Below are 27,212 nucleotides of genomic sequence, written 5' to 3' on the forward strand. Positions count from 1 at the left end.
GGGAAACGTTTACACAGGAGGCCCCTGTGGGGCTCTGTGAACCTCCTGCAGAGCAGAGAGGTGGGCGGGGGGATTCTCCGATGCCTGTGTTTTGCTGTGTTTGCAGGAGAGGCTGTGTTCTGGGGGCTGTGGGTGCAAACCCTCTGCTTTTGCCCTCCTGCCTGTGGCCTCGGCTCCCACCCTGCAGCTCCCCGTTGAAGGGCAGAGTGGGGGTCAGGCCAGAAGGGGCCCCGGGCTGTGGTCGATCATGGGCAGGACGAGCAGGGGCCCGGGGACTTCTGACTGCAGAGGTAGGAACCACGCAGGCGCTCTGGGCTTCTGGGACCACCTGAGGGGTCTTCCCGTGTCCTGCGCTGTTGGCCCGGATGCAGCGGGCAGGGGCAGGCCTCCTGGGTAGTGTCTCTTTGTAGTGCCCCTAGTCTAGTGTCAGCTTCCCCATTTCCTTGTGGGGAGCTGCCCCCACCCAGGCCGCGTGGTTGGGGCTTACCCTCCCTGCCTGTCTCGTGGCCACCGTTACTTTGTGTGGGCACCGTGGGGCATCCGCGGCCCCAGGCCCTCCCGCTGGGGCTGGGCTGACATCTGCTTCTTGGGGAGGAGGCCTCCCCGAAGACAGTGCCCCTCAGAGGGGAGCAGGACCAAGAGATGGGTCCCAATCCCACTGCGCCTGCCCACAGCCCCGCGCCCTCCTGGCATCATTCGCAGCCTGGGGTCCCGCCCCACGGTACGGGACTCCCGCCTGCCAGGCATTCTGAATCAGGTAACTCCTGCAACTGGTTTATTGCTGAAGGCCAGCCGCTGTAAGGCCATGCCCCGCCCCCACCTGCCCCTCCCTGCATCCAGGTGCGGCCAAGGCCCTTTGCTTCCCGAGCAGCAGTGCCCGCAGCCCACACGTGCAGTGGTGTGAACACGGTGTCTTCTGAGTTCATCACTGGAGATGGACGGGTTGGGTCAAGGGCTGGCCAAGCCCCTGGCTGAGCTGCCCTATCCGCTTGTGACCCCCTGCCTACAGCGCGAGCCAGCCACCACCTGCTCTTCCGTGTCAGCCAGCACCTGGAGCATGTATGTGCCCGCGTAGACGAGAAACTGGCCAGTCACCTGGGCGGCGTGAGACAGGACCCGCAGCAGGCTCCTGCAAGAGAGGGGCGAGGGTCGTCGGGGGGTCCTCACCCCACCTCCAACACATGCCCACGTCCCCGTACTTTCGAGTTCGGGAAGCTGGGCTCAGGACCTGCAGCCCTGGGGGCTCGCTGAGATGCTGCGCTGATTCCCGGGGTTGAGTGGGGCCTGGACTCTGTTGCCAGCTGCTCCCGCTGCCCCGGGCCCGGGACCACCCTCCGCTGGCCTCCTCCAGTCGAGGTTTGTCCCTGAGTCACTAGAACGCCCGGGGGTCTGTCTGCTCACTCTGGCAGCCTTGTCGATTTGTGGGGTTCGGTGCCGAAATCGGTCAAGTCCGGTCTGAAAGGGGCCCCAGGCTGAAGGAGTCCTAGCAGTCCTGCGGTCGTGACCCCACGACCCGGGGCTCTGAGCACGGGTGTGACACCCCGGCTTGACCCCGTCGTGGCGTCTCAGTCCCAGGGCTGATGCGGCCTCTGTGCTGTTCTAGATGGAAACCGTGGCTCGAACTCGGGTCCTTACTCTCTACTTACTAGTTTTTCTTTCTATTTAGTATTTAATGGTCTTCGGGGGAAAAAATTTTGAACTCAAGACTGTGTCTTCCGAATAAGTCTGTGGCATAAGAACTTTTAGGACAACGTGAGGGCCGGGCTCTGGGTGCAGGGGAGCCGTCCCCCGCTGCCCGGCCCCCCAGGAAGGACCCGACGACCGTTACCTCAGCAGGGCCTTGAGCCCCGTGCACCGGATGTCGTAGGACACGGAGTACATCTCGTACATGGTGGCTTTCACGTTGAGGCAGCCGACGACGTCCCTGGGGTTCAGCTTGTACAAGTCCAAGGTGACCCTCGCTATCCCCGATCTCCTCGGCGGCTGGCGGGCTGGGACACAGTTCCCACCCTAGGGCCATGGAGGGAGGGAGGCTTAGGCACCAACCCAACCGTCACCTGCGAACCCTGTGATTCTGGGTTTAGGCTGGTCTCCACTCTCCTGTCAGCTTAAAATCAGTTCATGACTAAGCCGCTAATTATCTGAGGAATGTCTGTCACAGACCAGTGTGCTCAGACTGCCGCAGGGCCAACCCCCTAAGCTGCCCTGTCTCATGCAGGAGATGCAGGAGACGTGGCCTTGGGCCTGGGTTTCAGGGTCCAGGGTTCGGTGGACAGTTGTGCCAGTGACCTGTGGTGGAGACGCACTCACCAGGGTCACCCAGGGCCATCTGGCGGACGTGGACTGGCCCGCAGCTGTGACACTGTCTGCCTGGAGACCGGTGGTCAGCGCTGTCCCGCGGCACAGGGACTCTGCTGGCGGGCAGGTCAGACCCCTCGGTGGGAGCGAAGGCCAGTGTGGGACCTGCCCCGGAGGGACGCCAACTTCCTGGGGACACTTGTGGGACCCATTCTCTGTCTACCCGAGACGTTGGGAGAGGGCAGAAACCCCTGTAAATCCTGGGTTTATAAACAATCTTCCCCACAAAAGCCCTGAAGAAACAGGACAGAGAAAGCTGTCCCAGGACACATGTGCTGGGCACACGTCCGTGGGGTTTGCTGCACACGCAGGCCTGCGGGGTCCAGGATTCAAACGGAGGCACAGCTATCGTGAACCTTAGGAGTTGGGAGTAGCTGAACGTTAAATTCACTGGCAAAAATCTACTAAATTTGAAGTTAAACCACACATCCCCCTAAAAGCACCCAAACCCTCCCTGCCAGAGCCCCCCCTCTGTGGACACACGACCAGAGATCCTGGTTTCAGCCCATCAACTCCCACACGCGATGGGGAGGGGGCTGCCTGTCCTTTAGAAAATGTTAAAAATTAAGACGACAGAGTTGGGGTGCGGGGGCTCCATCTGGGATCCTGCCCAGCTCTGACGCTGAGTTTTCATGTCGCTCCCCCAGCCTCCCCCTCAAGTCTTGGTCTCACGTCAACGTCAAGATGACCTCCCCAAGGTGGAGACCTAATGGGGTGTGGATTCCGTCATCCCCACCAAACCCCACCCCTGCCCCCCAGGGATCTGCTCTAGGTGTTTGCGTGGAAGCAGGGAGCCCCCTGGCGGCTGCTTCTCGGAAGTCCTCGTCCAGGTCAAACCACAGTGGCCTCGCTGAGAGGAACCCCTCCCGGGGGGCAGCACCTTCCCTCCCTGCAAGGAGCCCGTCCCCACCCTGAAGGACCGAGCCGGGTGAGACTCACGTCAGCCAGGCTGTCCCAGACCGAGGGGCCTCACACCCCTGGGACCCTCACATCTCGTCCCCAGCATCCTGTCGTCACCCTGTGCCCCAGCCCCGCACCTGCCACGCGAGGGCTTCAACCTGTTATGTGGGAACTGTCTCCCCCAGGGGGTAAACGAGCATCTCATTCACAAAGCAAACAGAAAATACCAGCCCCACCAGTTTCCTGGGTCTGCTGAGACACGTGGCCACCAGCTTAGTGCCTTAAAGACGGCGCAGATTTATGCTCAGACGGCTCGGTTCTGCAGGTGGGGCACCCTGAGGCACCATGGGCTGTCCTGCTGGGGCTGGCCGGCCCTGCTCCTGCATGCCATGGCCCGTGGCCCGTCCCCTCATCACTCCTCCTCACCCGCCTCCTGCCCCCACGCTGACCCTCCCATGTCCCTCTTACAGGACGCTGTGGTGACACTGGCCCATGGATAATCCAGGACCATCACCCCATGTCGAGATCCTTCCCGTGTTCACGTCTGCCGAGTCCCCTTTGCCATGTAAAGTCGTGCGTCCCCAGGTTCTAGGGGGAGGCCGTGGTCCCTGGGGCTAGAGGGGGGGCCGGCTGGGTGCCGGGAACCCAGCGAGGGAACCTCCACTGACGCTTCCTCCAGGAGAGTCTGTGAGGGCAGAGCTGGAGCCCTGGGGCCCTGGGCCGGGGGAGCCCCCGCCTCAGCGTTCACTTTCCTCTCTGGATTCTGGTTCCCTTAAAAACCTCGGCCGCTGAGGATCTCCCTGTTTTGAAGGCCAGTGAGGCATATAAAAACATGTTTTAGGGGAAGAGGGTAATTGCGCAGGGGTAGAGCACATGCTTAGCATGTATGAGGTCCTGGGTTCAATCCCCAGTCTCTCCATTAAAAAAAAAAAAGATGTTTTAATATTTTGCTTTACATTTTTAGGTGTGTTATGGTGGGAGTGTTTCCCAAGATACATAATCTATCGTTTTGTCAGAAATAAAACCCTTTATTCTATCTCTTTGCTTTTCTAAATACTGCATTTACACACACACACACACACACACACACACACACACATCCCCCTGGCTAATTTCACCAGCTATGTTAGCTCGCCACCTCTCAGGGTCACAGTGAGTGGTCACCAGGTCATCACCGCATGTTCTAAGGATCGGTAGTTACTCACTGGCCAAAGCCTGTCCCTCAGAATTACTGGCCTTAAATCATATAGCCCAAGTTCACAAAGATGCTAGGTTTCCTAGAAAAGCTTAAAAGACTCCCTTTGAGGACAGTGGATCCAGTGATGAAGTGAACACAAAGGAAAAGTTTAGAAAGCGGGCCAGTTGACACCGAGGTGGGGACCGCACTTCTGCAGGTGAGAAGCCTGCCCAGGAGCTGTCGGGTAACAGTGCTTACCGGCGTCCACTTCTGTCCTTTCTCCAAGGCCATGAAGTGCGTGTTATCCCCCAGCGTCTGGAAGAACTCCTCTGTGTCCACCACTGTGCCGTCTTCCTCCAGTACCAGAGTGACCAGTCTGCTGGTGATCATCAGGGCGTCCAGGGTCTAGGTTGGACCAGGCGGAGTCACAGAGTGAAGGGAGACTCCACTGGGACCAGTCAAGGGGCCTGACTGGCTAAGTGATGGTTTCAGAAGTGTTGGCTGATTCTGAGAACATTTTAATGGCACAATGTCCTGGGACTCAGTCTCTGCTTTGAAAAAGAGAAGCTGAAAACCGTAACAGACCTGTGTTCCTCAGAGGCTAAGTGATGACACGGGATAATAGTCACAGGTTTGAAAATTACCTGCTTATCTGGACAAACAGAAAACGCCCCTGTGCACGTGGGACTTAAAGAGCCCACGTGTCGGGCGGCATGTTCAAAGGTCTCTGTTCAGAGACTGCGTGCCGGGCACTCGCTTCTGGTCTCCGTGGGAGCCGATGGTTTGTCCCTGCTTGGTGCCCAAGGACACTTTCAGATGAAGGACTATTCTTTCCTCATCTTTATAACCAAAACCAGATTTCTGAAGTCTGCTGCCCTGGTACTCTTCTTCATCAAGGAAATGAAGCTACGTTAGGTTTTGGTCTCAGTACGTAAATCTTTTACGACACAGGGACACAGCGCTGTTCACTTTGATTCTTTACGCCTTCCCTTTAGCCCCTTAGAAGGCACCATCAACCCGTTTGTCTATTTTTTAATAATAATTACAGCTATAAATGCTGTATGTACACGTTACAAAATAAACACACTCTCTGTGTGCTAGGTATTCAATCACTTTTTGACCAAATGAAAATTTTAAAATGACATTACGATATATGTTTAATTTTCTCATGGATTTTCCTAAATTTTTGCGGTTTGGGGTTTTGATATTGATACCCCATCTATCAAAAATAAATATTTCAACCCAAATACTTAAAAGCAAAGAAGAAGGCTCCCTCCAACTTTCTGAAACCAAGACAGACGCTTCCTGCACCGGCTTGTCCCCGGGGCCCAGGGAGCCGCAGGCCATGCCGCGGGCGCTACCTTGCTGAGGAGCTCGCCCAGGCTGCCTGCCATCAGCCCGCGCCGGCTGCTGCGGTCGTGGCTGGAGACCCGGAAGGGGCGAGCGGGATGCTTCAGGGGAGCCAGCAGGACCTTCTTTGTTTGCGACCCCATGAATGTCAGGGGCCTGGAAACGGAGCAGAGGAGTAAAACATCTTTGACGTTCCTTAAAAAAAAAAAAAAAAAAGTTTTCAAAGAGAGGTTTGAGGGGCACATAAATGACAGAACGTTCATGTTTGCACCTAAAAGAAAGACATCCATTGGCTGAGGACTGTTAAAAACCATGCACGTGATCTCCAAGAAACAGACGAATTACACAGAAAATTTAAAGCACAACCACCACTGCATCTGTTTCACCAGAACACTCGAAGTCCTTGCAGTGACCATTTGAGAAGGAATGGTCCGGGCATCAAAGTCAATAAGCTAATGAGAGCTGTATTCTGCAAACGTGGGCTTTAGGGCTGAGAACCTAAGAAAAGATTTCTTGAGGCTGTGGGGTAGCTGAACCGAGATACAGAAACAGGCGCAGACACACATAGGCACACGTGCACAGAAAGGCGAGGCCGGGACTGTAAACACCAGACGCTGGTCACTAGAGCGTCAGCCCGCTTTGGGGGCTCAGGATAAGCAGGGAACAGCCGAACATCGTCACCAGGGACGCTGCAAGAACAAGCACTCAGTCACTTGGCACTTTGGCGTGAGTTCCACGTTTATCAGAGAAGCAACTCAGAAACTCACCATAAAAGAGAACTAACACAGGAAAAGAGCCATGACAGCGAAGCCAAGTCAAGACTTAACTTTCTGAGGGAAAAATCTCACACTGGGAAGTTTTTGTTACCTCGCAACTATGGAGAAGCAGTAAATGAGGGCCAAACGAGAAACAGTCAAGGAGCTCCTTACGTCCACAGTTACTTAGCAAACATATTCTGCCTTACAAATATCACCTCACTCAATCCTCAGAAAACCCTGGTTTCCTCAATTTGCAGACAAGGAGACGCAGACGAGACAGCAGCCCCACGGCTCAGAGCCGGGGTTCGGCGCAGGCACGCGGTCTTTGCCTCTTCAGCGTGGTCTGGGGCCACACGCTAAGGATACTTACATGCATGTCACACACGTATATATACTTAGTGTGCACGCTAAGTACACCCACACACACGCATGTGTACGTACATACACAGCACACACGCCTGCATGTGTATATATACACATATTACACACACCCCCTCACACACACACAGTTATCTACGCTTCATTTTCCCAGTCAGACTGGAATTCCTTATGAACAAAGGTACCAACCTGGACTTGTGACTGGTGTCTGAGGTGCAGTGGGTGGGGAGGGGACAGTCTGGTGGGGCTGAGTCCTTAACCTGCGAAATCTGATGCTGTCTCTGGGCAGATGGTGTCCGAACTGAGTTGCGTTCTTGGACGGACACCCTGCTGGCATCTGAGGGAGGCTGGGGCGGGGGCCTTTCCCCCGCCCCAGCCTTATCTTTTGGACTTGGTACCACTACCCTTTTACCTAGAGCGTCAGCAAGAATTTGGTCTGAAGCACATCCAGCCGGCGTCACGTTGGTGCCTGGTGATGGGGGCATCTGAGCAGCTGCCCTGGCCGTGACGTGTCGGCTCCTACGGCATCAGCTGACTCTATCTCAGCCGTACATGGAAGTGTGACCCCAAGTCTCAGATGAGAAAGTGAGGCTCAGAGTGGTTTCTCAGTGTCACCCGGTTAATCAGAACTATCTCTGAACTTCACAGCCCAGGTGACAAGCTGCAGCTGGAGGCGGTGAGGGGGCACTGGCTGGAGGGACGGCAGTCCCCACTCAACCTGGCTCCTCTCCAGGGTACCACCCAGCCTGTTTCCAGTGGGGCAGCTGCAGGGGACTGAGCCGGTCGGTGGTCTCTGACGCGGGACCCACCAGAGCCAGGGAGCCCGACCAAGTAAGTCCCAGCCTGAACCCACACAGCAGCGAACCTGGCCCCTGGCCCCTGCACCTCTGCCCTGGTTACACCAGCCTCCCCAGTTACACAACACGATGAGCCGGGGCCCGCGTTCTGCTGAGCCGATGCTCGGTCCCTTCCCTGGTGACCTGGCAGACGGGGCATCGAGGATTCTCCACATGAGGCTTCGCAGCTAGAGCCTGGCTTTGCTCTCCACCTCACTGCAGCATCTGAAACTTGAGCTGGCCATGAGGAGGACCCGATAAGAACAGGGTGAGAATGTGTACTGGGTCCCTCAGAGGCTCAGGCTGCGGAGCGGTGGCCAGCGTCAGAGTGACCCTCCTCTGGGGCTGGGGAGCCCTGGACCCACCAGCAAGAGCCTTCCCCTCCCCAGAGCAGGTCATTCCTGCGTGTCCACTCTTCACCTCCTTGAGTAGACACAGGCTATGGCTTACCCAGAGCAACAGGACTAAGTTCACGTCTTGGACCCTAGGCCCTGGCCCTGGCGGTCCGTGACAGACTGTGGGCATGAACAGCTTTGACCCAGTTCGGTCTGGTCCCAGCTGGGGACACTCATGCCTCCGTGAGCACCGGTGCCCCGGTGACCTGGCCCGCCCGTCACTAAGCGCCCACTGTTGCTAACATCTGACCCAGTTTGTGCTGGCAGTCACTCCTGGTCCTCCCTCCCCGCTGCCCTGGAGACAGCCCTGCTGATAAAGAAGGACATCCGGTCTGTCGTTCCTCCTACTGCTGCGCTTCCCCGTGGAGAGCCGGGCCACTGCTGGGGAGAAGGCTGGTGACCCCTGCGGATGTGGGCACTACGCTCTGCCCTTCTTTTCAAGGAACAGGACGAGTGACCTGACGTGCCGTATCAATATAATATCAAGACCATCTTGAAGATAATATAAAAAGGGGCTAAATGAAGTTTCAGGCACACTAAACCTACTTAATACATCCCGCGTACTTGCTGCGCTCCTGCTAAATGAACCAAGCACAGATTAATCCGGCTCACTCCTGAACAGGATAGTCATGTCACCAGCCACCAAAACAAGGCTGGGAGTGTGTTCCTAGTCTCCTTCAGTGACTCACGACATTGAAGTTGATCCCAGAGCACCGAGAAGTCTTAGAGTTTGGCTTTTAGATACACATCACCTTGGTGACCCTCAGTGCCGTCACTTGGAGTGGGAAGAGAAACATCTCATTACGTGGAAAAAAACAAGGAAACAGGCTGTTCAAGGAAACAGATTGTTTTCAGGGAAATCAAGATAAGGGAAGTCAGACTTGATAGAACATTCTTGAAAATTGTGAAGGGGTGTACCTCCCAGAAGTGAGGGAACAGGGAAGTCTCTGCGTTGCTCCCCGAGGGGGTGAGGAGATTCAACTCGTAAGTGTGAAATCAAGGTGCAGGTGTGGGCCGACAGTGGCTGTGAGCCTGCCCGGGGAGATGGAGCTGGCCCCACAGGTCATCTTTCCATGCTACCCTCTGGACTGATGTTTCCTCTGGACATCTGGATGGAAAGGCAGGCTTGGGCACAGGACCTGTGTCGTCAGGTGGACAGGAGGGTTCATACGAAGAATTAAAGGGCAGACAGGTGGAGGACATATGTCCCAGAGGACTGTGCCAGAGCCGGTGACAAGGACAGTGCAGGAAAGGGAAACGGTGACCCCAGCCACAGGCGTGCAGAGAGATGGGGCAGGGCTCAGAGAGCACTCATCCGGCCTGGCAGGGCCTCCGAGACCGTGGGATAGTGGCTGTGGGGACAGTAGCGGGAGTGGCAGGGGCTCACCCAGGGCGGGAAGCAGTGGGGGCTCTGGCTTAGTGAGGTTCGGGCTCAGCAGCGCCCGGCCCGGGAGAGGCAACACAGGGGGCGTGTCAGCCCCACGGGGAGCAGCCTGTCGGCCTGTGACAGCTCGCGGCTGTGCCTTGACCGACCCAGCAAAATGCCTGGCGCAGAAAGAGTGTTCAAGTAGGAACGTGAAGCCTTTAAACACTTTGTTACTAAAACAAGAGTTTAGACCACGAAGGTGTAAGCACCAGGAACCTGGGACAGTTACTCAGAAAACACAGTTCCTTGCTTGCATCACTAACAAGGCTGGTAAAACGTGTGCTGAAAGGCCAGGTATACAAATCCCAGAGCTCCTCCTTCAAGGAAAGGACAAAGGAGCTAACGAGCTGCAAAAGCAGCCCCTTTGCACCGAGTGTAACAGAGCAGCTCTGTGACAGCCGCAGGGGCAGCAGGACAAGAAGTCGGAGTAGCCTTCGGCTGCGAGACACGCGCTGCGTGGACTCCCTGGGTGTTCAGAGCTGAGCGGGGAGATCTCGGCGGCTTCTGCTAGGACCCAGGCCTCGTGATCATAGACGAGGAACAAGCAAACGACGGGGGTCGAGGTTTTATAACTGCACACATGCATCGATCTTAAAAAACAGACGTGTACTCTGAATGAGTCCCTGCCTTGGCAAATGCAGGTATGTGCTGATAAAGGACAGAGTGAGCAACATCCCTAATTATCAGAGAAACGCAGATTGCAGCTACACTGAGGTAACACCTCACAGCAGCCAGAATGGCCATCATTCAAAAGTCCACAAACAATAAATGCTGGAGAGGCTGTGGAGAAAGGGAACCCTCCTACACCACTGGTGGGAATGCAGTTTGGTGCAGCCACTGTGGAAAACAGTATGGAGGTTCTTCAAAAAACTAAGGACAGACTTACCATATGACCCAGGAATCTCGCTCCTGGGCACATATCCAGAGGGAACTCTAATTTGAAAAGAGACATGCCCAGTGTTCACAGCAGCACTACATACAACAGCCAAGACACGGAAGCAACCTACATGTCCATCAACAGATGATGGGTAAAGAACGTGTGGTACATTTATACAGTGGAATACTACTCAGCCATAAACAATTATGAAATAATGCTGTTTGCAGCAACATGGATGGACCTGGAGAATGTCACAAAGACCAGTATCACATGAGATCACTTATATCTGGAATCTAAAAAAATGACACAAATGAACTTATTTACAAAATAGAAACAGACTCACAGACACGGAAAACAAACTTACGGTTACCAGGAAGGAGGGAGATGGGGGAGAGACACACTGGGGGTTCAGGATTTGCAGATACTAACCACTATATATAAGGTAGGTAAACATCAAGTTTCTACTGTACAGCACGGGGAACTATATTCACTATCTTGTAATAACCTATAATGAAAAGGAATATATGTACGTACACGTATGACTGAAACATGATGCTGTGCACCAGAAATTGACACAACATTGTAAACTGACTGTACTTCAATTTAAGAAATAGGAAGAAAAGAAAAAGACAGCAGGACACACTCTACCAGCCAGTTTACATTAAGGACCACTGAGAGGAGACGGAACTCGCCATCACCTTGCCTATGGCTCCCGTGGGTCTGCGGCCTGGATGTGGCTTTAAAGAAGATGGAAGACATTTTCCCCTTCAGCAAATATTACAGGTTGTGTGGAAGAAAGCAGAGTCCCAGGGATGACGGCAGCTCAGCTTGAAAGCAGGAGCTGGACACCGTGTGCCCCCAACAAACAGCCCCTCACTCCTAGAGCCGCCGTGCTCAGAGGGACTGTCCAAGCAGAACAGATGCCCCCGTGCTGATTTGCCAAAACCTCACCGGTCGTTTCCTGCTGGCCCAGTGGAACGGTCTCACAGAGGCACTCTGGGTTGGGGATGGTGCTGCAGGTCAGGTGCAGGGCCGGGCAGCCTTAGCGCTGCAGGCCTTGCCGCCCCTGCTCCAGCCGCACCGGCCAGGAGTCAGTGTCCGTCTACCATCCTTACGACTCAGCCCACCAGTGCAACGCTGGGAGGAGCTCGGGGAGTTTCCGGGGAGAAACTTAACTGCAGCCCCTGGGAGTAGCACTGAGGGGTGAGTGGGGCTGCAGGGAGGGGGAGAAACCAGGAAAGACACCAAGCGCCCTTCCTTCAGGTGTAAACCAAGCCAGCGAAGATGCAGAAACAAGTCTGCTTCTCACCTTGCTGGGGGTCCCATCGCTGACTTCCGTTTTCTGTTTTCATTTGTTTTTAAAGAGAAAGGGGGAGCATCAGACAGACCCCACTGCCTTCCGGCGGCTGACCTTGAGCCTTGAACGTTCCACACAGACCCCTCTCGGAGCCCAAGTTCAGGAGCTTACGGATCACACCCCTTCTGTAAAATGGCCCTTCACTCCTGACACCTTGGAAAACCTGTATTTAAGGGAATTCAGAGGCTTCTCTGTCCCTTTTGAACTGCTTTGAAGATCTCCAGAGAAACCCGATCCCTCCCTTAAATCTAGCAAGTTGCCACCACCTGGTGTTTTTAGGACTTCACCGGTCAGGATTGGTTTGCTATGTGAAGCCGAACCCAAAAGGGGAAAAGGCGATTCTGGGCCTTCTCACGGTCTCGCGGCGTGGAGGGGGCGAGGAGGGGGCGGGGTCCGCGGGCCCCTCTGTCTCGCACCCCGGTCCGGGCAGCGTCACCACCTTCCCCCAGGTTCCGCCTTACAAGCCCGGGGGCCCAGCCAGCGCGCCCGGTCGGCCCATCTGCGCTGCCCTGAGGGGTGATCTGGTCGCCCCGAGGCCGCCCAGCTTCCCCACTAGCACCCCTCCCCTCGCCCCAGCACCCCCCACCCCGCGGTCCAGGACCCCGAGAAACCGGTCCCCGCGCGCCGCGGGGCTGTCGCCCAGCCCCCTCTCCGGGGCGGCCGCGTCCACAGGCCGCAGCGGCAGAGAAGCGCCGGCTCCTGCTCATCACGGTCACCTGTTCCGCGGACGCCCGCACACCTCAGGAGCCACACCTGGCGCGGGCGGCCAGCTGGCGGAGGGCTCGGGCTGGGGCGCGTGGGCGCAGGGGACGCGGGGACGCCGGGCCCCGGGAGTGGCGGGGCGCGTGGGAACGCAGGGAGGTGCCAGGCGCACAGGGACGGGGGTCAGAGGGGCACAAGGGGCTCGGGGGAAGGGGGTGCCGATCCCGGCCGGCGTGGTACTCGCCTGAGGAGGGCTCCTGCGCAGTCCCGGGCCGCCTCCATCGCTCGGGTCCCCGGCCAGCTCGGCCTCCTCGCGCGCCCGCGCCGCCTCTTAAAGCGCCGCCGCCCGCCCCGCCCGCGTCCACGCCCCTCGGGCTCCAGCGGCCCAGGACGAGCCAGCGTCCCCACCACCCGGCCCGATGCTCTGCGGGCCCTCGGTGGTGGCTGGTCGGCCTGTTGGAGGCTGGGGCAGTCGGGCATCATCACGCCAGCAGATGGCCTCGGCCGAAGAACGGCGGTGTGTGGCTTTAAACGGGGGGGTTCAGAGGGGCAGTGAGGCCGGGATGCGCGCAGGCCCCCCAGCGGCTCCCCGACGGGCGGTCTAGCAGCTCTCAGGGGCTCTGGGAACGGGGTAAGGGTTGGGGAAGGACCTGAGGGGTTCACTGACAATCCTTCAGCTACAGGGACGCGACTTTCTCAGAGTGAGGGGGGCGAGAGGCGGTGGGACCTACCCAGGTCCTGCTTGCACAAACCTCCCTATGGGAAGATGCAGTTCGGTGTGTTTCCGACCTCAGAAGGGCGGGGGCTGTCAGGGGCTGAATGCAACTCTTAATTGTGAACTTGAAGCAGACTCTCTTGAGCACGTTAAGGAGCGGGGCCTCCCCCGATCCGGGCAGGTTAAAACACGGCTGGCCAGCATGCGGTCCTGCACTCCACAGTGGTCGGTGATCGGCTCTCCAGTTATCAGCTGCGGGGGGCCCTACTGGGAGCTGTGTTTCCAAAGAGCTGTAGCCTGACCTATGCCTCCGTCCCCTGACTCACTTGACCAGCACGTCTGGCCCTGCTGCCCGCCTCCTCCTTCCAGTCACGGAAACAAACACGTCTTCCCCCGAGGGTCACTGGTACCAGCCAGATGAGTCTTGGAGCCAAGAGAGATTTCCTTCCAGAGTCCTGGACTCCCCAGGGTCTGCCAGGAGCTCCCCAGCCCAGGGCACAGGGGGTTCCTGCCCAGGGCACGGGTGGCGGGAGGCGGGAAGCAGACTGGCCCTTAGGGGATTTTACGGCCCCTCTCCCACACCCTGCTATGGCCTGGATGTCTGTGCCTACCCGCCACCCCCACCTCTCCCATTCATATGCTGAAACCCTAAAGCCCAGTGCGGACCTATTGGAAGGTGGCGCCTTTGGGAGGTGCTTGGGTTTTGAGGGTGGAGCCCACATGATGGGGTTAATGCCTATAAAAGAGACCTCGGGGAGCTTCCTCTGTAGCAAGAGGATGGCCAGCTGTGGACCAGGAAGAGGCCACCCCAGGGTGTCCCCAGGACAGCCCGATGGTGCCTCCTCTCTGCTTTCCAGTCTCCGGCATCCTGTCAGAGCCCACCCCCCCAGACATACCCCCAATTTCAGAGGAGAAAACCAGTCCAGTCAATTCAAGTCAACTCACCTTTGAAGACATTTTCTATTGTGTACATTTTCAAGTATGAAGACGCAGAACAGGAGCACTACGCCAGCACCCTTACACCTCGTGCCGGGCCCCAGTCTCCCTTAGCGCTCTGACACATGTGCTGGGTTTCATCTGCAGTTTTAGTTGAACTCCTTTCTTTGAAACCCTTCAGCATGCAACTCTGAGGAAGCAGGAACATGGCCGTCCTTACCTTAGTGACGTCGTCTTCCCTAAGTGATCTCCATGTACGGCCGGGCCTGCAGTCCAGCTCCCAGCCCGTCAGATCATGACGGCTCGCGCACACGGCACCGTCCCGTGGAGGACAGACATACAAGTGTATCAGCTCATCCTGGAGCCTGGCACGGGCCGTAACCAGCCAGGGCGGCAGGTGTGAATCACTTACCCGTTTCAGGCCTCTTGGAGTGCAGGCTCATCCGTGAATGAATGAATGAATGGATGAGTGAATGAGGTGCTGTGTTCCCAGGGACACACGAGGGCCAACTGCAAAGGGAACAAAGGAATGAATTCTGCCCAAAGGTGCCCCTAGAGGGACACTGGGACTGGGGTTTGGAGGATGGGTGAGGCAGTGGTGTGTGGGTCAGTTTCAGGAAGGTTCAGGAAGGGCAGATGCCCAGTGGGACGGGAGCATTGTATCAGGCAGTCCTGGGGGTGTTTGGGGGCTGGGGGGCACGGGAGTTCCTTGGGGAGAGTCTGCACAGCCCTGAGCACTCAGTGGGTCCCAGCAGAGATGGGGGTGACATGCTCAGATGCAGATTTGAGAGGACACTCTGGGGTGGCCCGGAGGCTGGACTGGCCCAGGGGAGCCCGTGGGTGATGTCGGGGGTGACCTGGGCTGATATTGGGCATGGTGGGGGCAGGAGCATCTTGCTGGATGTGGTGAGGAACACGAGGGGAGCAGCTGCAGGTGATGCCCAGTCTGGCTGGTGCCCTGAGTGAGAAACACAGGAGGGGAGCACGTCTGTAGCTGAGGCTGAGATTATACTGAACCCCGTGGGTCTGGGGACACACTGGACGGGGACATGGGGGAGGACGTGGGCCCAGGGGCCACACTCTGGGAGGACGGGCAGGAAGTCAGGCTGGCTGCCCCTGCTGCTCCAGTGGCATCTGTGACACACGAGCAGGTGTGTAGAGAGGGCAGAGGGCAGGGGGCAGTGGGGGCACTGTGCTCCGAAGGGCGTGGCCACCAAGAAGCTGGAGAAGGAGGTGCTGGGTGTGAGGTGCAGGGCGGTGGGGCGGCGGGGCCCGGCTGGCACAGCCACCCCCCTCCCCTCCCCACATTCTCCCTCGGCATCACTTACCACATCTCCACTCAGCACGGGCCCTGTTCCAGTGCAGCCCAGGTTAGACGTCAGAGGCACGGAGGGTGGTGGGGGCGGGGAGCAGAAGCATATGGGTGGAGTGGAAGCTTATGGATGGAGGGAAGCCTTTGCGAATCTCAGGAGCGTGGTTCTGATGGGAAAACTCAGTCTCCTGGGGGCAGGTGTGGAAGGTGTGATGGGGGCTTGTACATGAGGTCTGGCCTGGGCACCGCACATCCACCAGCGCACGTCTGGGTTCCAGTGCCTCTGAGACCATGTCACAAACACGCAGGATTATGCCTTGGTCATGAGCAGAGTAATAAAAATTCGAGGTGAATTTTTACAAAATTGGGGAGCACTGTGGTCGACTAAGCTATCTTTTCCAGCAGGAGATCAGGAATCACACTTAGGAAGGAGGAATAGAGGTCTGGTGTGGGGGTGATTATAGTCAGGACAGCGGGGCTATGGACAGGGCATCAGTCCCATGGTGAGGAAGGGGTGTCGGGGAGGCTGGAAATTCCACACACACAATAACCACAGCCAGGAGGGGTGGAGGGTGCACCGGGGTGTGTGTGGGAGAGCTGGACCTGAGTGCTGGCCCTGCTACTGCCTGGGGTGAGACCCTGGACAGCCTACCCAGTCTGCCCGAGGCTTCGCGGAGAGACATGCAGAACAGGCTGCCTGGAGCGTGCACCCCTGCTCTCCCTGGCACCTCCACTTCCACTCTGCGGGGCTGTCCCTCCTCTGACCTGCCCAGCTGGGTAGCCCCGGCTGGACACTGCCTTCCTCTTCCTTGGCAAAGTTCAGTGTCTGGGGCCTGGTGGGCGAGGAGGCTGCACACACCTTGGCTCCTGCACCTCCTGGGACTCAGGGGTGCCCCTAGGAGGACCACGGCAGGGCTCAGCCTTCAGCACCTTTGTTCCAGGGTTGGTCAAACTCCTAGGACAGACATTGCTTGCTTCCTGGGTGGGGCAGCCCAAGCTCTGCCTGCAGCACCAGGGCCAGGACAAAAAGGACTTGTGTGAAAGGGAAAGTTTTGACCGCGCAGCAGGATTTATATTAGAGCAATCAATGGGGCATGTGTTTCCAGCTCTCACTTTGTGAATTAGTAAGCATCATCGTGAAATGATGTGTCTGGATTCAGTGACCAAGAATTCAGAAAGAGGGCAGCTTAGAGAAGAAAGGAAATTGTCTCAATGGGCCTGGATCCTTTTCGCCTCTTTACTGGAACACCCGGGACCAGCCTAGAGGCAGGCAGCTCTCACGTGCTTCTTTATAACCAAAGCCGATTTGCAACAGTGGAATCCCGGGGCTCACGTGAACAGATAAGCACTTCAAGGAGGGAAGGAAAGCGGGCACCAGTGGTCCACAAGCTGCATTCACTAGTGACACACTGCACGCAGTATTTTTCGCTTTTAAGCGAAACGTACCCTAATTATTATTGGCTTCCTAAGCCCCTCCACTTTTTTTCCTATTAAATTTGCAATTTTGACCCTTGTTTGGTATATGGGTCTGCTGAGTTGGTCAATAAATATTGTCAAAATAGGAAGAACAGTGCTGCTGTGAACACTGGTGCAGACAGGGCATCATGTTTCTTAAAAATATAGAACCAGGGTGGCCAGACTGATTTGTCACCTTTCCCTTCCTTTGCTACATTGGCCTTGCTGCTGACCAGAAATTTGTTGAAGCCGGTGCGGTAACAGAATGACATCCATGCAGCGACCAAGTGAGCAGAAACCTGGGCTTTTCTCAAAGGCTACGAAGAAACACAGTTGGAGGTTATTCTGAGCCAAGAGACAGCAAAGGTCGTGCTATGTGCCCAGGGACGAGCCCTCTAGACCACCAGGAGTGGTGGCTCCACACCTTGACTGCAGGCCCAACTGGCCCACCTCCAACTCACGTGGCCGCCACCCCCGGAAGAGGGACCTGCCGCCAGCCGCAAGGTGCCCATAAACGAGCCCCACTCTGGCCTGAGACCTGGCCGCTGGGCATCGGTCTGCTCTGCCTGCTGTCTGTCCTCTTTCCCCGTCTCTCTCCCCTCATTTCGGATTCTGTGCTTTGCAATAAACTCCCCAGCCAAGGCTGTCCATGGGCGACCGGGGGACACCACTGGGGATGTCTGTTGGTTTGTGAGCTCTGGAGAGGAGCAGCTTTGTCCTCTTCGCAGGCTCCACACATGCCCAAGGCAGCTCCGGCCTCGTGGGTCCCGGTGCAACACCTCCCAAGTCTGGGGTGCTGCGATCCCTCTCTGGGGCGCTGCACGTAGTGAGGCTGGGGGCTGGGTACTTGGCTTCCACCGCAAACACCACTTCCTCCAGGTCCACACGACAAAGCTGGGACGCACCTGCCCTCACCTGCCCTCCAGCCACGGCCTCAGGTGGCTCCTTCCCATCACGTCCTCCCACTGCCTCAGGAGAAGGCCCCGCCTTCAGATGCTCTGTGCTTTTATGTTCAACTCTGCGAAGCTGTGGTCCTTACTAGAGAGGAGCTGCTTCCCAAGTTCCATAGTTGCTGATCGTGCCTTGGGTCTTCAGTGTTGTCCCTACCCCTTGCCTCCAGGTGCTAGCTGGGTTTGGACTACGTCTTTACCAAGATGTCTATTTTACTTCCTTTGTACCTGTCCAGGACTTGCCTCCAGACATGCTCATTTAATTCGACAGGTGTTTGCCCAGGGCCTGCTGCGCACCCCACCTTTCTGCAAATCGGGATGTGCTCAGGTGTCTTCAAGATGCCTAGCGGTCTGTGCCACAAATCACAGAGTCTCTCGCGAGGTTCTTAGGCCCGGTGACCTTCATCTGTTGTGCTGGCCCTGAGTGGACCCTTCACCACAGCTACTGACCATGGCTGTTTCTGGGGCCTCGTTCCTGGCCGCCCCGCCCGGCGGAAATGCTCTCTCTCTGTGGGTCTAACGGCCGACTCTGCAGGGACGTGGCCACGGAGACAGGTCTTGACAGCAGCACGTGGTAAGGGCTTTCCAGTTTTTGTTGTTAAAAACTGAGCAAGAAAAAGTGTACTCCCGCCATGTGTGTGACTTCACGCTATTAATCTCCTAGGGAGACTTGCTTTTCCACGGCGGAGAGGCTGCAGACCTGGCCACCTGGGCCAGGTGGGGCCTCCGTGAGGGCGGGGCAGGGGTCCTGGGCCATCCTGGGACCGTCCCGCAGAGACGTGGAGAACCAGATGTCAGCACATGGAGCCACTTCTTGCAGCAACGGTTCGAGACCAAAACCCAGAGCAAGGATGAAAGGGCACTGCATCCTCCGAACCTGTCTTGAGATGGTTTCTGGTGGATCTTGTCCAGGCACCAGTGTGCACTTGGGGGTGAAAAGTGAGGCCACCCCAGGGGACATGGAGGAGCCAGGGGACAGGCCCAGTGGAGCCAGGCCTCATCCCCACCCCACTGGCTGTCTGGACCCAGGGAGTGGTAGTGAGGTCGCATCCCGCCTGCCCTGAGCTACTCACAGCCTCACTCAGCCTCCTCCCAGCGGTAGAAGGGAGTTAATTAACTGGTACCAACGCTTCCCTAGTGGGGAATGTGTCAGAGACCCTGTAGGCCAGTGACTGGGTGATCATCACCAGGTGATTGCGCCCCCAAGACCCCTCTGTTCAGTTGAAGGCATTGTCAGAGCCCCACAGAATTACCATTTTCCTTCTGAAGACGATGACCTCCTGCATGGCTAGTGGATGGGGACACTGCCCAGTGGAATCCTCTCTTCTGCCTGGGGGCCCTTTCCTCTCTCTGTCCCCGCTCCCCTAGTCTTCCTGTGGCACGTCTGTGAGGTGCACACGTGTGTGCACACACTGCCTGACCCAGGAGGAGCACGTCCCTACCCGTTCACAGGAGGCCCAGAGAGGCTGTGTCAGTAGCTCCAGGTCACCTGCGGGGGAGGGGCTGCCCTTCCCACCATCCACGGAGAACCCAGGTGCTGGTGCAAAGGGCCTGGGGCTTCTGGAGATCACCTGAGCTTTCAGCCATTGATCTGGTTCTCAGTTTAGACTTTTAAAAGTCTGCTCCACTTAGGCCTCACCCCCACAAAGACTAAAACATGAAGACCAGTGCGTGTCACATACTTGAATGCGAATACTGAGGGAGGCCACAGCAGCTGTTTTCTGAGGCTGCCCTGAGGCTCAGGTGCAGAACAGTGGCCGCACTGGCTGCCATGCACTGTGATCCGACTGGATGTCTCCAGTTTCCTCCAGGACGTGCACCCAGGCACGTGCGTGGCCCTGGCTCTTGGTCATCTAGGGGAAGGAACTTTGGACACTGGAGGTCCTGGACCTGGAGAGGAGCTGGCATGCAGGAGCCTCCATGCAGGCAGGCTCTCAGCAAACACCCCAGGCTGCCCCTGAGGCCAGGGAAGAGGAAGCTTGAGTTAGAGCCCATCTGTGCAACCGATGGCCAGCCTCCTGGTGGTGGAAACACCCAATGGGGTAAGAGCCAGGCCTTCCAGCCAGTTCTAGAGAAGACCTGGGGCTAACACCCAACCCACAGCCACTCTCCCAGCCCCACCACGACCAAGGCACAGCCCGTACCTGCCACTTTCCCTCTAAAGCTGTCCTAATCACAGACTCAGGGCATCGGCTGCAGCTCCAGGACTCTAACCTGGTTCCACCTTCCTGATAACACGGCTCATAGCTGTCCTAGCTCCAGCCCCACTCGGGCCTCTCAACCCGGCTCCACGCCCCAAGCAAGTTACAGCATGGTGGCCAAGACCACTGGGAGCCTTGGGGACTGGAGACTGACAAGCACTGCTCTGGTGTCCAGAAACCAGGGGAAAATGCAGATTCCACAAAACACAGGCTGGAGGGCTAGACAAAATAATCCGTATTTCCAAGCAGACAATGAAAGCATATCTCTGGGCAGCAATCAGACGCCGAGGTGGTGGGAACACCTGTGCTTTATCTGCACTGCCCAGCGCAGCAGCCGGAACCACACGTGGTCCTGAGCACGTGGAGCGTGGCTTGTGCAACCAAGGAACTGAGTTTTAAATGTACGTTGATCTCAGTTACTTTAGCTCCCGCAGCCACGTGAGGCTAGCGGCTGGGGCATCAGCACAGCACGGCATGGTGACTCCAGACTCCCACGAGACAGGTGGCGAGAGCCCACACAGCCCTGTGGGCCGACGGCGCTACCATCAAACGTGCTCACAAGCGGCGCGAACGGCCACCCCAGGGCGGGGAGTGGGGTCCCCAGAGCCTGAAAGTTCTGGGGGGAGGTGCTGGGGGATTGTGCTGGTCGTGACCCCACCCACATCTCCCCCATCCAGAGACTGTCCTCACGCTGGAAGAAAGATGGGAGCCCCCAGGCCCCGATGGGCTGCAGCCCCAGGCTAAAGGTGACGAGGTGAAACGCAGCTCAGACAAAACACCGTCCTACGTGTGTCTCCACAGCCCAATGGCCAGGACAGTGGTGCTGTGGCAGGTGAAAATCAGAGGGGATGGACGTCATCAGGGACACGCTTTGTCTAGGAAAAGCGAACATCCCAATATGCTGAAGGACCCTGGTGTGGGGGTGGTTGCCGGAGGACACTGTGCCTTCACCGGGGGTCATTGCGGGGCTGGACACTGACTGGCGGGGCAGGGGAGACTCGAGGCCCCAGGGACAGCGGGGGCAGCACGTGGCCACCAAGGCCCCCCCCGCACGCAGTCTGAGGGCTTCCGTGGGTGCCAGGTGGGCCCACGTGCATGGGGTGGTGTGTGTCAGACTCCTTAGGCCCAGAGGAGACCCCAGTCCTCACGTGTCTGGGCCTCGGACCTGTGTGCCTTTTGGGGTTCATGAGGCACCCCATTCAGATCAGAAAAGGAAACTCCTTCCTAAAGACAGCGAATGTATCCACTCGTGACCCCAGGGTAAGTGGAGGCAAGGCACCGGGTAATCTACTTGGGGGGGTAGTCCTCTGGGAGCCCCTGAGGTCCGCTACGTGTGTGAGCCAGCCCTGTGTGCACCTGCCCTGAAGGGGGCGGATGGCATGGGACAGTCAACTGTGACGAGTGCTGGGGCCCAGCAGCCTCCGAGAGGAAAGAGGGGCCCCTCCAGGCTTGTGGGGCTCCCCGGGGGCATGGCCTGGTGAGAATGCCCAGGTCATCGTAGGAGCCAACCCCTGGAGTTTAGGAACCGGGAGGGCAGAAGCTGGGTGCCTCTAAGCACTTCGTAATTCTAATTATTGTTGTCGGCGAATTAGGAACACGAGGGAGAAAGTTAAGCAGGGCTGGAATCTCCTGTCTTAAGACTGGCTTTCTCAATTCTTAAACTTCAGAAAAAACTCCTGGCCACTCAGTGAACGTCCTCAGGGGAGTTATTCTTATGAAACCGATCACAAAAACAACAGCATTTTAGAGACTTGGTTTTGGTGAGTTTTTCTTCCCCCTCTGAGCTGTGTCTTGGATTTTAAATACTAATGCGGTAATTACCAAAGTCACTTCAACAGTGGCATCAGAGGTGGTGGACACACAGCAGACACGTCGACTTCGGGCTGTAACACGCAAGCTCCCTAAAGGGGCGGTTTGGGGAAACAGGCAATGTGCACGTAGAGGGAAACCGGGCAGAGCGTCACTATTTGATTTATTGCGTGACCGTGGCGGGGACGGGGGGCGGGGGGGGCGGCAGTGAGCACAAGCTGCTTAATGGCAGTTCTAAAGCCTGATTACCTGAGATTTGCATTCTGGAAAAAAGTCAAGACTGCATGTTATCAGTACATGCGTCCAGTGAGACCTGAAAAAGGCTCCGTGAGATTAGAGAGCACGCAGCCCAGCCCGACCCCGGGAGAGACGGGCGCCAGAGCGCCGCGGCTCCCCCAGGCTGACGAGGCCCGAGCCTCCCGGTGTCAGGGGAAGGCGCAGTCCAGGCAGGCGCGTCTCCGTGCTTCGGCCTCACCTCTCGTCATCCCGCCCGTAGTTAATCGTCTGGAGGGCCTGAGCCACAAGCATCGCCACTTCCCGTGTGCCTGCAGCAACCACTCTGCAAGACATGAGGTCGAGCGGCCCACCTGGGGACAGAGGAGAGGACGCCTGGGTCAGGGAGGGGACGGCACAACCCCCAGCAGCCCAGCACACACCCAGCTCGGCATGGACGGGACTGGGGTGCTCAGGCCCTGTTCTGACCCCACCTGGGTGTGTCCTTCCCCTGCCAAGCAACCAGCACTGTCTCAGAGGAACGTGGCTTAAGGTCCAGCGTTCAGGACTGAGCCTCAGACGATGTGAGGCCAGAGCAGGGAGCGGTTCTCAGACTCTGTGCTGCACGGGGGCTCGGGCACCCAGCAGGTCTGGGTGGCGCCTGGGCGGCCTTCCTGACCGGCCCTGAGGCAGCTGCTCTGGGGACCCAGGATGTGGGGCAGGACAAAGGCTGCCTCCTCTTGAAGGTGTCACCAGCCCCTCTGGGGACCTCGGTGCACACATGTGCACGTGTGGTCACATCCAGAGTAGGGCACAGCTTTTATGTGAGATGGGCCAGCCTGGCCCCGACACCTGAGGCCACCTCCCTTCACTTCACACCTTTCCGGAAGCTCAACCTGGCCTCTCAGAGGAGGAGTGAAAGAGGAGTGGGAGAGGGACGAAGGACCCACCACTGTCCACTGTGGAATCCCAGTGGGCTATGGGCTGAAACTGGGAGGGAAAAGGACAAAAGCGGGTTCTGATGTCAGATGAAGCCAGGTGGATGTCTGGGGGCCGGTCACTGGGCACAGTGACCCTGCGGCAGAGGAATGGGTCACCTGTCGGATTCATGCTCTTAAACCTTGTGATTGATCGGGGAGCATGTGGCCTGCTCTGTGGTCTCAGTGGACTTGGTGGGGCCGGGACATGAGCGCTAAGAAAACTGTTGAACATCATGTAAACACAGGTGGTGCCGTCACTGCCCAGCCACCTGTCCTGGTGCTGACCCTGGGTCTAGAGGCACAGGGCAGTGGGAAGAGCTGGGCGGCCTGGGCCCACTGCCCTCCAACACGCTCGGTGTCTCTGTCAGCAGAGGATGGGGACGCTCCGTGTGGGGCCAGGGGCTCACCCGACGTGTCCATCACCACGCCACCTGCTTCCCGGATGATGACGGTGGCGGCAGCCAGGTCCCAGCAGTGCAGGCCAAACTGGTAGTAGGCATCGGCAGCGCCCGAGGCCAGGTGGCAGAGCGCCAAGGTGGAGCTGCCAATCACGCGGACCCTGGGGGTGGGGGGGCAGACGCTGACTTAGCCCCAGGCACCTCCTCTGTGGGCAGCCTGGGAACTAAACGGCAGCCACTGGGCCTTCCTTCCCAGCCCCATATCCCTGGGCCCAGAGCAGCGCGGCCCAACAGAACCTTCTGTGGTGATGAGGCGCCCAGCGCCAAGGAGCCACCAGCACCTGGGCCTTGGCCCTTGAAGTGTGGCTGGTGCAACGGAGGAGGCCACGTGTGGGTCTGCGGGACTGTAAGGATCTTAGATCCAAGCACCTGGTGTGGCTGCAGTCACAGCACAGACCTGGGGAGCACGGGATGGACAGGAGTCTCCTGGACCCGACGGGGCACTGGGGCACCACCCACACGCCTTCATGAGGGCGCTGAGCACGGGGTGCGTCTCCGGGCTCACAGGGCCCCTGCGCCTCCTGACGGCCGCCCAAGCTCCCCGCTGGGGCCGGGGCCCAGCACGTGATGCCCGGCTCCCGCCTCGCCTCCAGCCCCAGGAGCTGGAGCGGGGCGGGCTTCAGAAGGAGGCTCATACCCGTGGGCCCTGGCGCGGAGCAGCCTCTCCATGTTGCTCAGGAACAACTTCAGCGTCGCGGGATCACGTCTGGGCCCGATTTCCGTCAGAACCAGGGCCCTGGAGAGCTCTGTGAGGGAGAGGATCCCAAGTCAGGAAACCTGGCCTCGGTTCCCACTGAAGAGTTGGGGTTTTCCCGAGGGACCCACACACCGGCCGCCCGGCCCTGCTGAGTCCGCGCGGTCTTTGACGGGTAACGCAGTGACGGTTCCCAACGGCTGCGCTGAAGAAGGAAGGACGGTGAGGAGAGAGGAGGCCCACCCCCGGCTCCACGTCACATCCTCGTCCTGGGTCACGAGCTGCGTCAGATGCAGTGGGAGCCAACCTCCCAGCTCTCCCTTTCCTGGGACACTTAGCACCAAGAACTCGAGGGGCTTGGTGGCCCATGACACCAACCTCATTCAATCACAAAGAAAACACAAAATGACTCTCAACCGGGAACGTCCCGTGTTTGGAGGGGGAAAAAAGGCTCATCAAGTGAAATCTGTCCTTAAAAACCTTCCCCCACTGCCGACAAAGAGGTACCATCCCTGTGGAGGAAGCAGCTTCTAAGCGCGATGTCTCTGGAAAGGGTGTCCTTATGAGTAACCCTTCAGCACAAGGTAGTGGCCGCTGTGTGGCCACCTCAGTGCCCAGCGGGGAGGCACCCTCTCTGGGCACAGCTTGCCGCCAGGGGAGCCCCGTGCCTGGGCCAGGAAGCCACTCTGGGCTCAGGGACGTGCCAGGCTCCCTGCCGTGCTGGCTCACTGCCGGGGATCACAGCGCCTGGCCTTGCCTGGCCACACACCCAAACATCCAGATCTGGTATTCTGACTCCCCAGGCCTCGACGCTCGGGCAGATCGGCTGCAGCAGTGCGTCTGTTTCAGAGAACAAAGCCTCTCCACAGGGATGATACCTCTGTCTCATCCCCCCTCCTCCTACCCTGGAGGTGCCCATTTTACACTGTAAACACTGAGACCCGCTGGGTCCCACACCGAGCTCCCTGCCTAGAGGAGGCTTGCTTCCTCCCTGCCAGGCACACCCCACACCGCAGCTGAGCTGACCACGTGCCTCCCGTGTGTCCCGTGTGGGTGCGGAGCTCTGCCCATACGAGGGGTGTTGGGCTGGGCGGCCCCATGGTCTCCGAGCACAGGACCCAGTCACCCCAGCCTGAGCCCACCCCCCAACCCGCCCTCACTGGGCCACCAGCTGACACAGTACTTTTCCAGGGAAAAAGAGACACCCACAGGGCAGGTGCAGCAGGTACCCCATAAACAGTGTCCGGAGGAGTGAACACTTTCCCTCAGAAACCAGCATTAAGGAAACATTCCTAAGAGCCTCCCTGTTGGGGTTAGTTTGTTACATTACTAGTATTTTTAAGTCTACGGGAGGAATTTCTGAGTTAGGTAGAATTCGGTTGGCTAGCCTAAGACTCTACGCATTGTGCACAACACTAATTTGGGGGAGAAGTGGATTCTGAATGACGGATGTGCTAAAACACTCTCTGAAAGATAGCATTTGTAATTTGGAGAGCTGGCTAAATTAAAATTTAAAAAGAAACTGGATGGTGTGCACATTATCTTATCCACAGAAGCAAGGAAGAAGGGGGTGCAGTCCCAGAGGAGGCAGGGGAGGGGACAGAGCAAAGCGGCCGGTGGCATCTGGCCCATCTTACCTCTGATCTCCTCTGACCTCAGACCTGACCCCCAGGCGCGCACACAGACATGGTGCTTTTCAAGAGCTCTGCAGCCCCTGTCCCTTCTCTCTTGCTGTAACGCCTCCTCGCGCACACCTCTCCCCGCGGAAGCACTGCTGTGGGCTTAACCACCCACCATGGAAGGACACGTCCACGTCTTGTTGTTGGAACAACGCTCTTTTCTGCACAGGTCTGTGCAGTCATGATAGTGCCATTTCCAGGGTGGAAGCGGGACTTCTGAATCAATGAGTGTGCATATGTTAGATGTGGATCATTTTTTCCAAATGCCCCCCCAAAAAGCTGTAAAAGCTGCGTCCACTTTACCACTGCCCCAGGACCTGTACTATTTACTTTCCAGTCCCTAATAGGTATCCATCCCTTACTCCAGGATTCACACTTTTCTCTGACAGCTAAGATCAAGAGAATAACCCTGCCAGAAGTGCATTCCCTGGCTCTGGGATCTTGGTCACCTGGGAAGACACTAAGAAAGACTGAAGATTTCCCCCAGGAACTAGCACGCTGGACAATTTCTGCGGGGAGATAAGCTCCTACGTTTAACCAGGTTCACAAGACGCACGCCCGGATGTTAACTGGACTTAGTCTGGGATCATTTCACATGTACGAATGTTGAGTCATCGTGTTCTACATCTGGAGCTAATAGAACATTACATGGCAGTTGCACCTCAACTAAATAAAAAGCCGTGACTCCTCTTCCAGGCCCAACCTGCCCTTATCAGAGAGACGCGCCGCAGGGAGTGGAGAGGAAGTCGCTGGAGCGCCAGCCTGGACGAGAAGACACCCGCAAGGCGCGGGTGCCAGAGGGCTACTCCTCAAAGCGGAGGTAAGCCAGGTGCGGAAACAGCCATCGCTCATGTTTACGGGTCCTTACGCTCTCCTGAGGCGAAGCTCTTCCCATGCACAACTTCAACCCTCCATCACGCTCCGGATACACTGACTCCATCCCTCCCTCGCTCTCGGGTACAGTGACTCCGCCCCCCCCTCGCGCTCGCTCCGGTACACAGACTCCGCCCCTCCCTCGCGCTCGCGTACAGTGACCCCGCCCCTCCCTCGCGCTCGCTCGGGTACAGTGACTCCGCCCCCCCTCGCGCTCGCTCCGGTACACAAACTCCGCCCCTCCCTCGCGCTCGCGTACAGTGACCCCGCCCCTCCCTCGCGCTCGCTCGGGTACACCGACCCCGCCCCTCCCTCGCGCTCGCTCGGGTACACAGACTCCGCCCCTCCCTCGCGCTCGGGTACACAGACTCCGCCCCTCCCTCGCGCTCGGGTACACCGACCCCGCCCCTCCCTCGCGCTCGC

General features: G+C 57.8%; 2 protein-coding genes and 1 long non-coding RNA gene across 7 annotated transcripts in view; 1 reads left to right on the plus strand and 2 right to left on the minus strand.

The window, feature by feature from the left end:
• Positions 1-758: 758 nt before the first annotated feature.
• On the minus strand, positions 759-19,391 carry CIDEA (cell death inducing DFFA like effector a). 5 transcript variants are annotated; one of them, XM_032467196.1, is made up of 7 exons: positions 15,494-19,391; positions 14,578-15,123; positions 14,175-14,355; positions 5,797-5,980; positions 4,694-4,840; positions 1,829-2,010; positions 759-1,129 (listed from the first exon to the last, which is right to left on the minus strand). In XM_032467196.1, the coding sequence occupies exons 4-7, from the start codon at positions 5,926-5,928 to the stop codon at positions 982-984; spliced, it is 609 nt and encodes a 202-aa protein (XP_032323087.1). In that variant the 5' UTR covers positions 5,929-5,980; positions 14,175-14,355; positions 14,578-15,123; positions 15,494-19,391; the 3' UTR covers positions 759-981. The 5 variants fall into 5 exon arrangements, with proteins under 5 accessions (XP_032323087.1, XP_032323084.1, XP_032323083.1 ...); XM_032467193.1 differs by lacking the exons at positions 14,175-14,355; positions 14,578-15,123; positions 15,494-19,391 and adding an exon at positions 12,759-13,797; XM_032467192.1 differs by lacking the exons at positions 14,175-14,355; positions 14,578-15,123; positions 15,494-19,391 and adding an exon at positions 12,759-12,982 and having other exon boundaries at positions 5,797-5,941.
• Positions 12,903-17,304, plus strand: LOC116659538. Its single transcript, XR_004314896.1, has 3 exons — positions 12,903-13,031; positions 14,347-14,562; positions 17,169-17,304. It is a non-coding gene; the product is annotated as an uncharacterized LOC116659538 (long non-coding RNA).
• A 2,380-nt stretch (positions 19,392-21,771) lies between the features above and the next one.
• The window catches only part of IMPA2 (inositol monophosphatase 2), a 28,918-nt gene continuing 23,477 nt past the window's right edge, over positions 21,772-27,212 (minus strand). Inside the window, exons 6-8 of the mRNA XM_032467207.1 lie at positions 24,181-24,289; positions 23,493-23,644; positions 21,772-22,479 (exon numbers count right to left, since the gene is read on the minus strand). Coding sequence (XP_032323098.1) covers positions 22,364-22,479; positions 23,493-23,644; positions 24,181-24,289 — 377 coding nt within the window. The 3' untranslated portion in view covers positions 21,772-22,363. The remainder of the gene's footprint in view (positions 22,480-23,492; positions 23,645-24,180; positions 24,290-27,212) is intronic.

The sequence above is a fragment of the Camelus ferus genome, chromosome 24, assembly GCF_009834535.1.
Source record: "Camelus ferus isolate YT-003-E chromosome 24, BCGSAC_Cfer_1.0, whole genome shotgun sequence".
NCBI lineage: Eukaryota > Metazoa > Chordata > Mammalia > Artiodactyla > Camelidae > Camelus > Camelus ferus.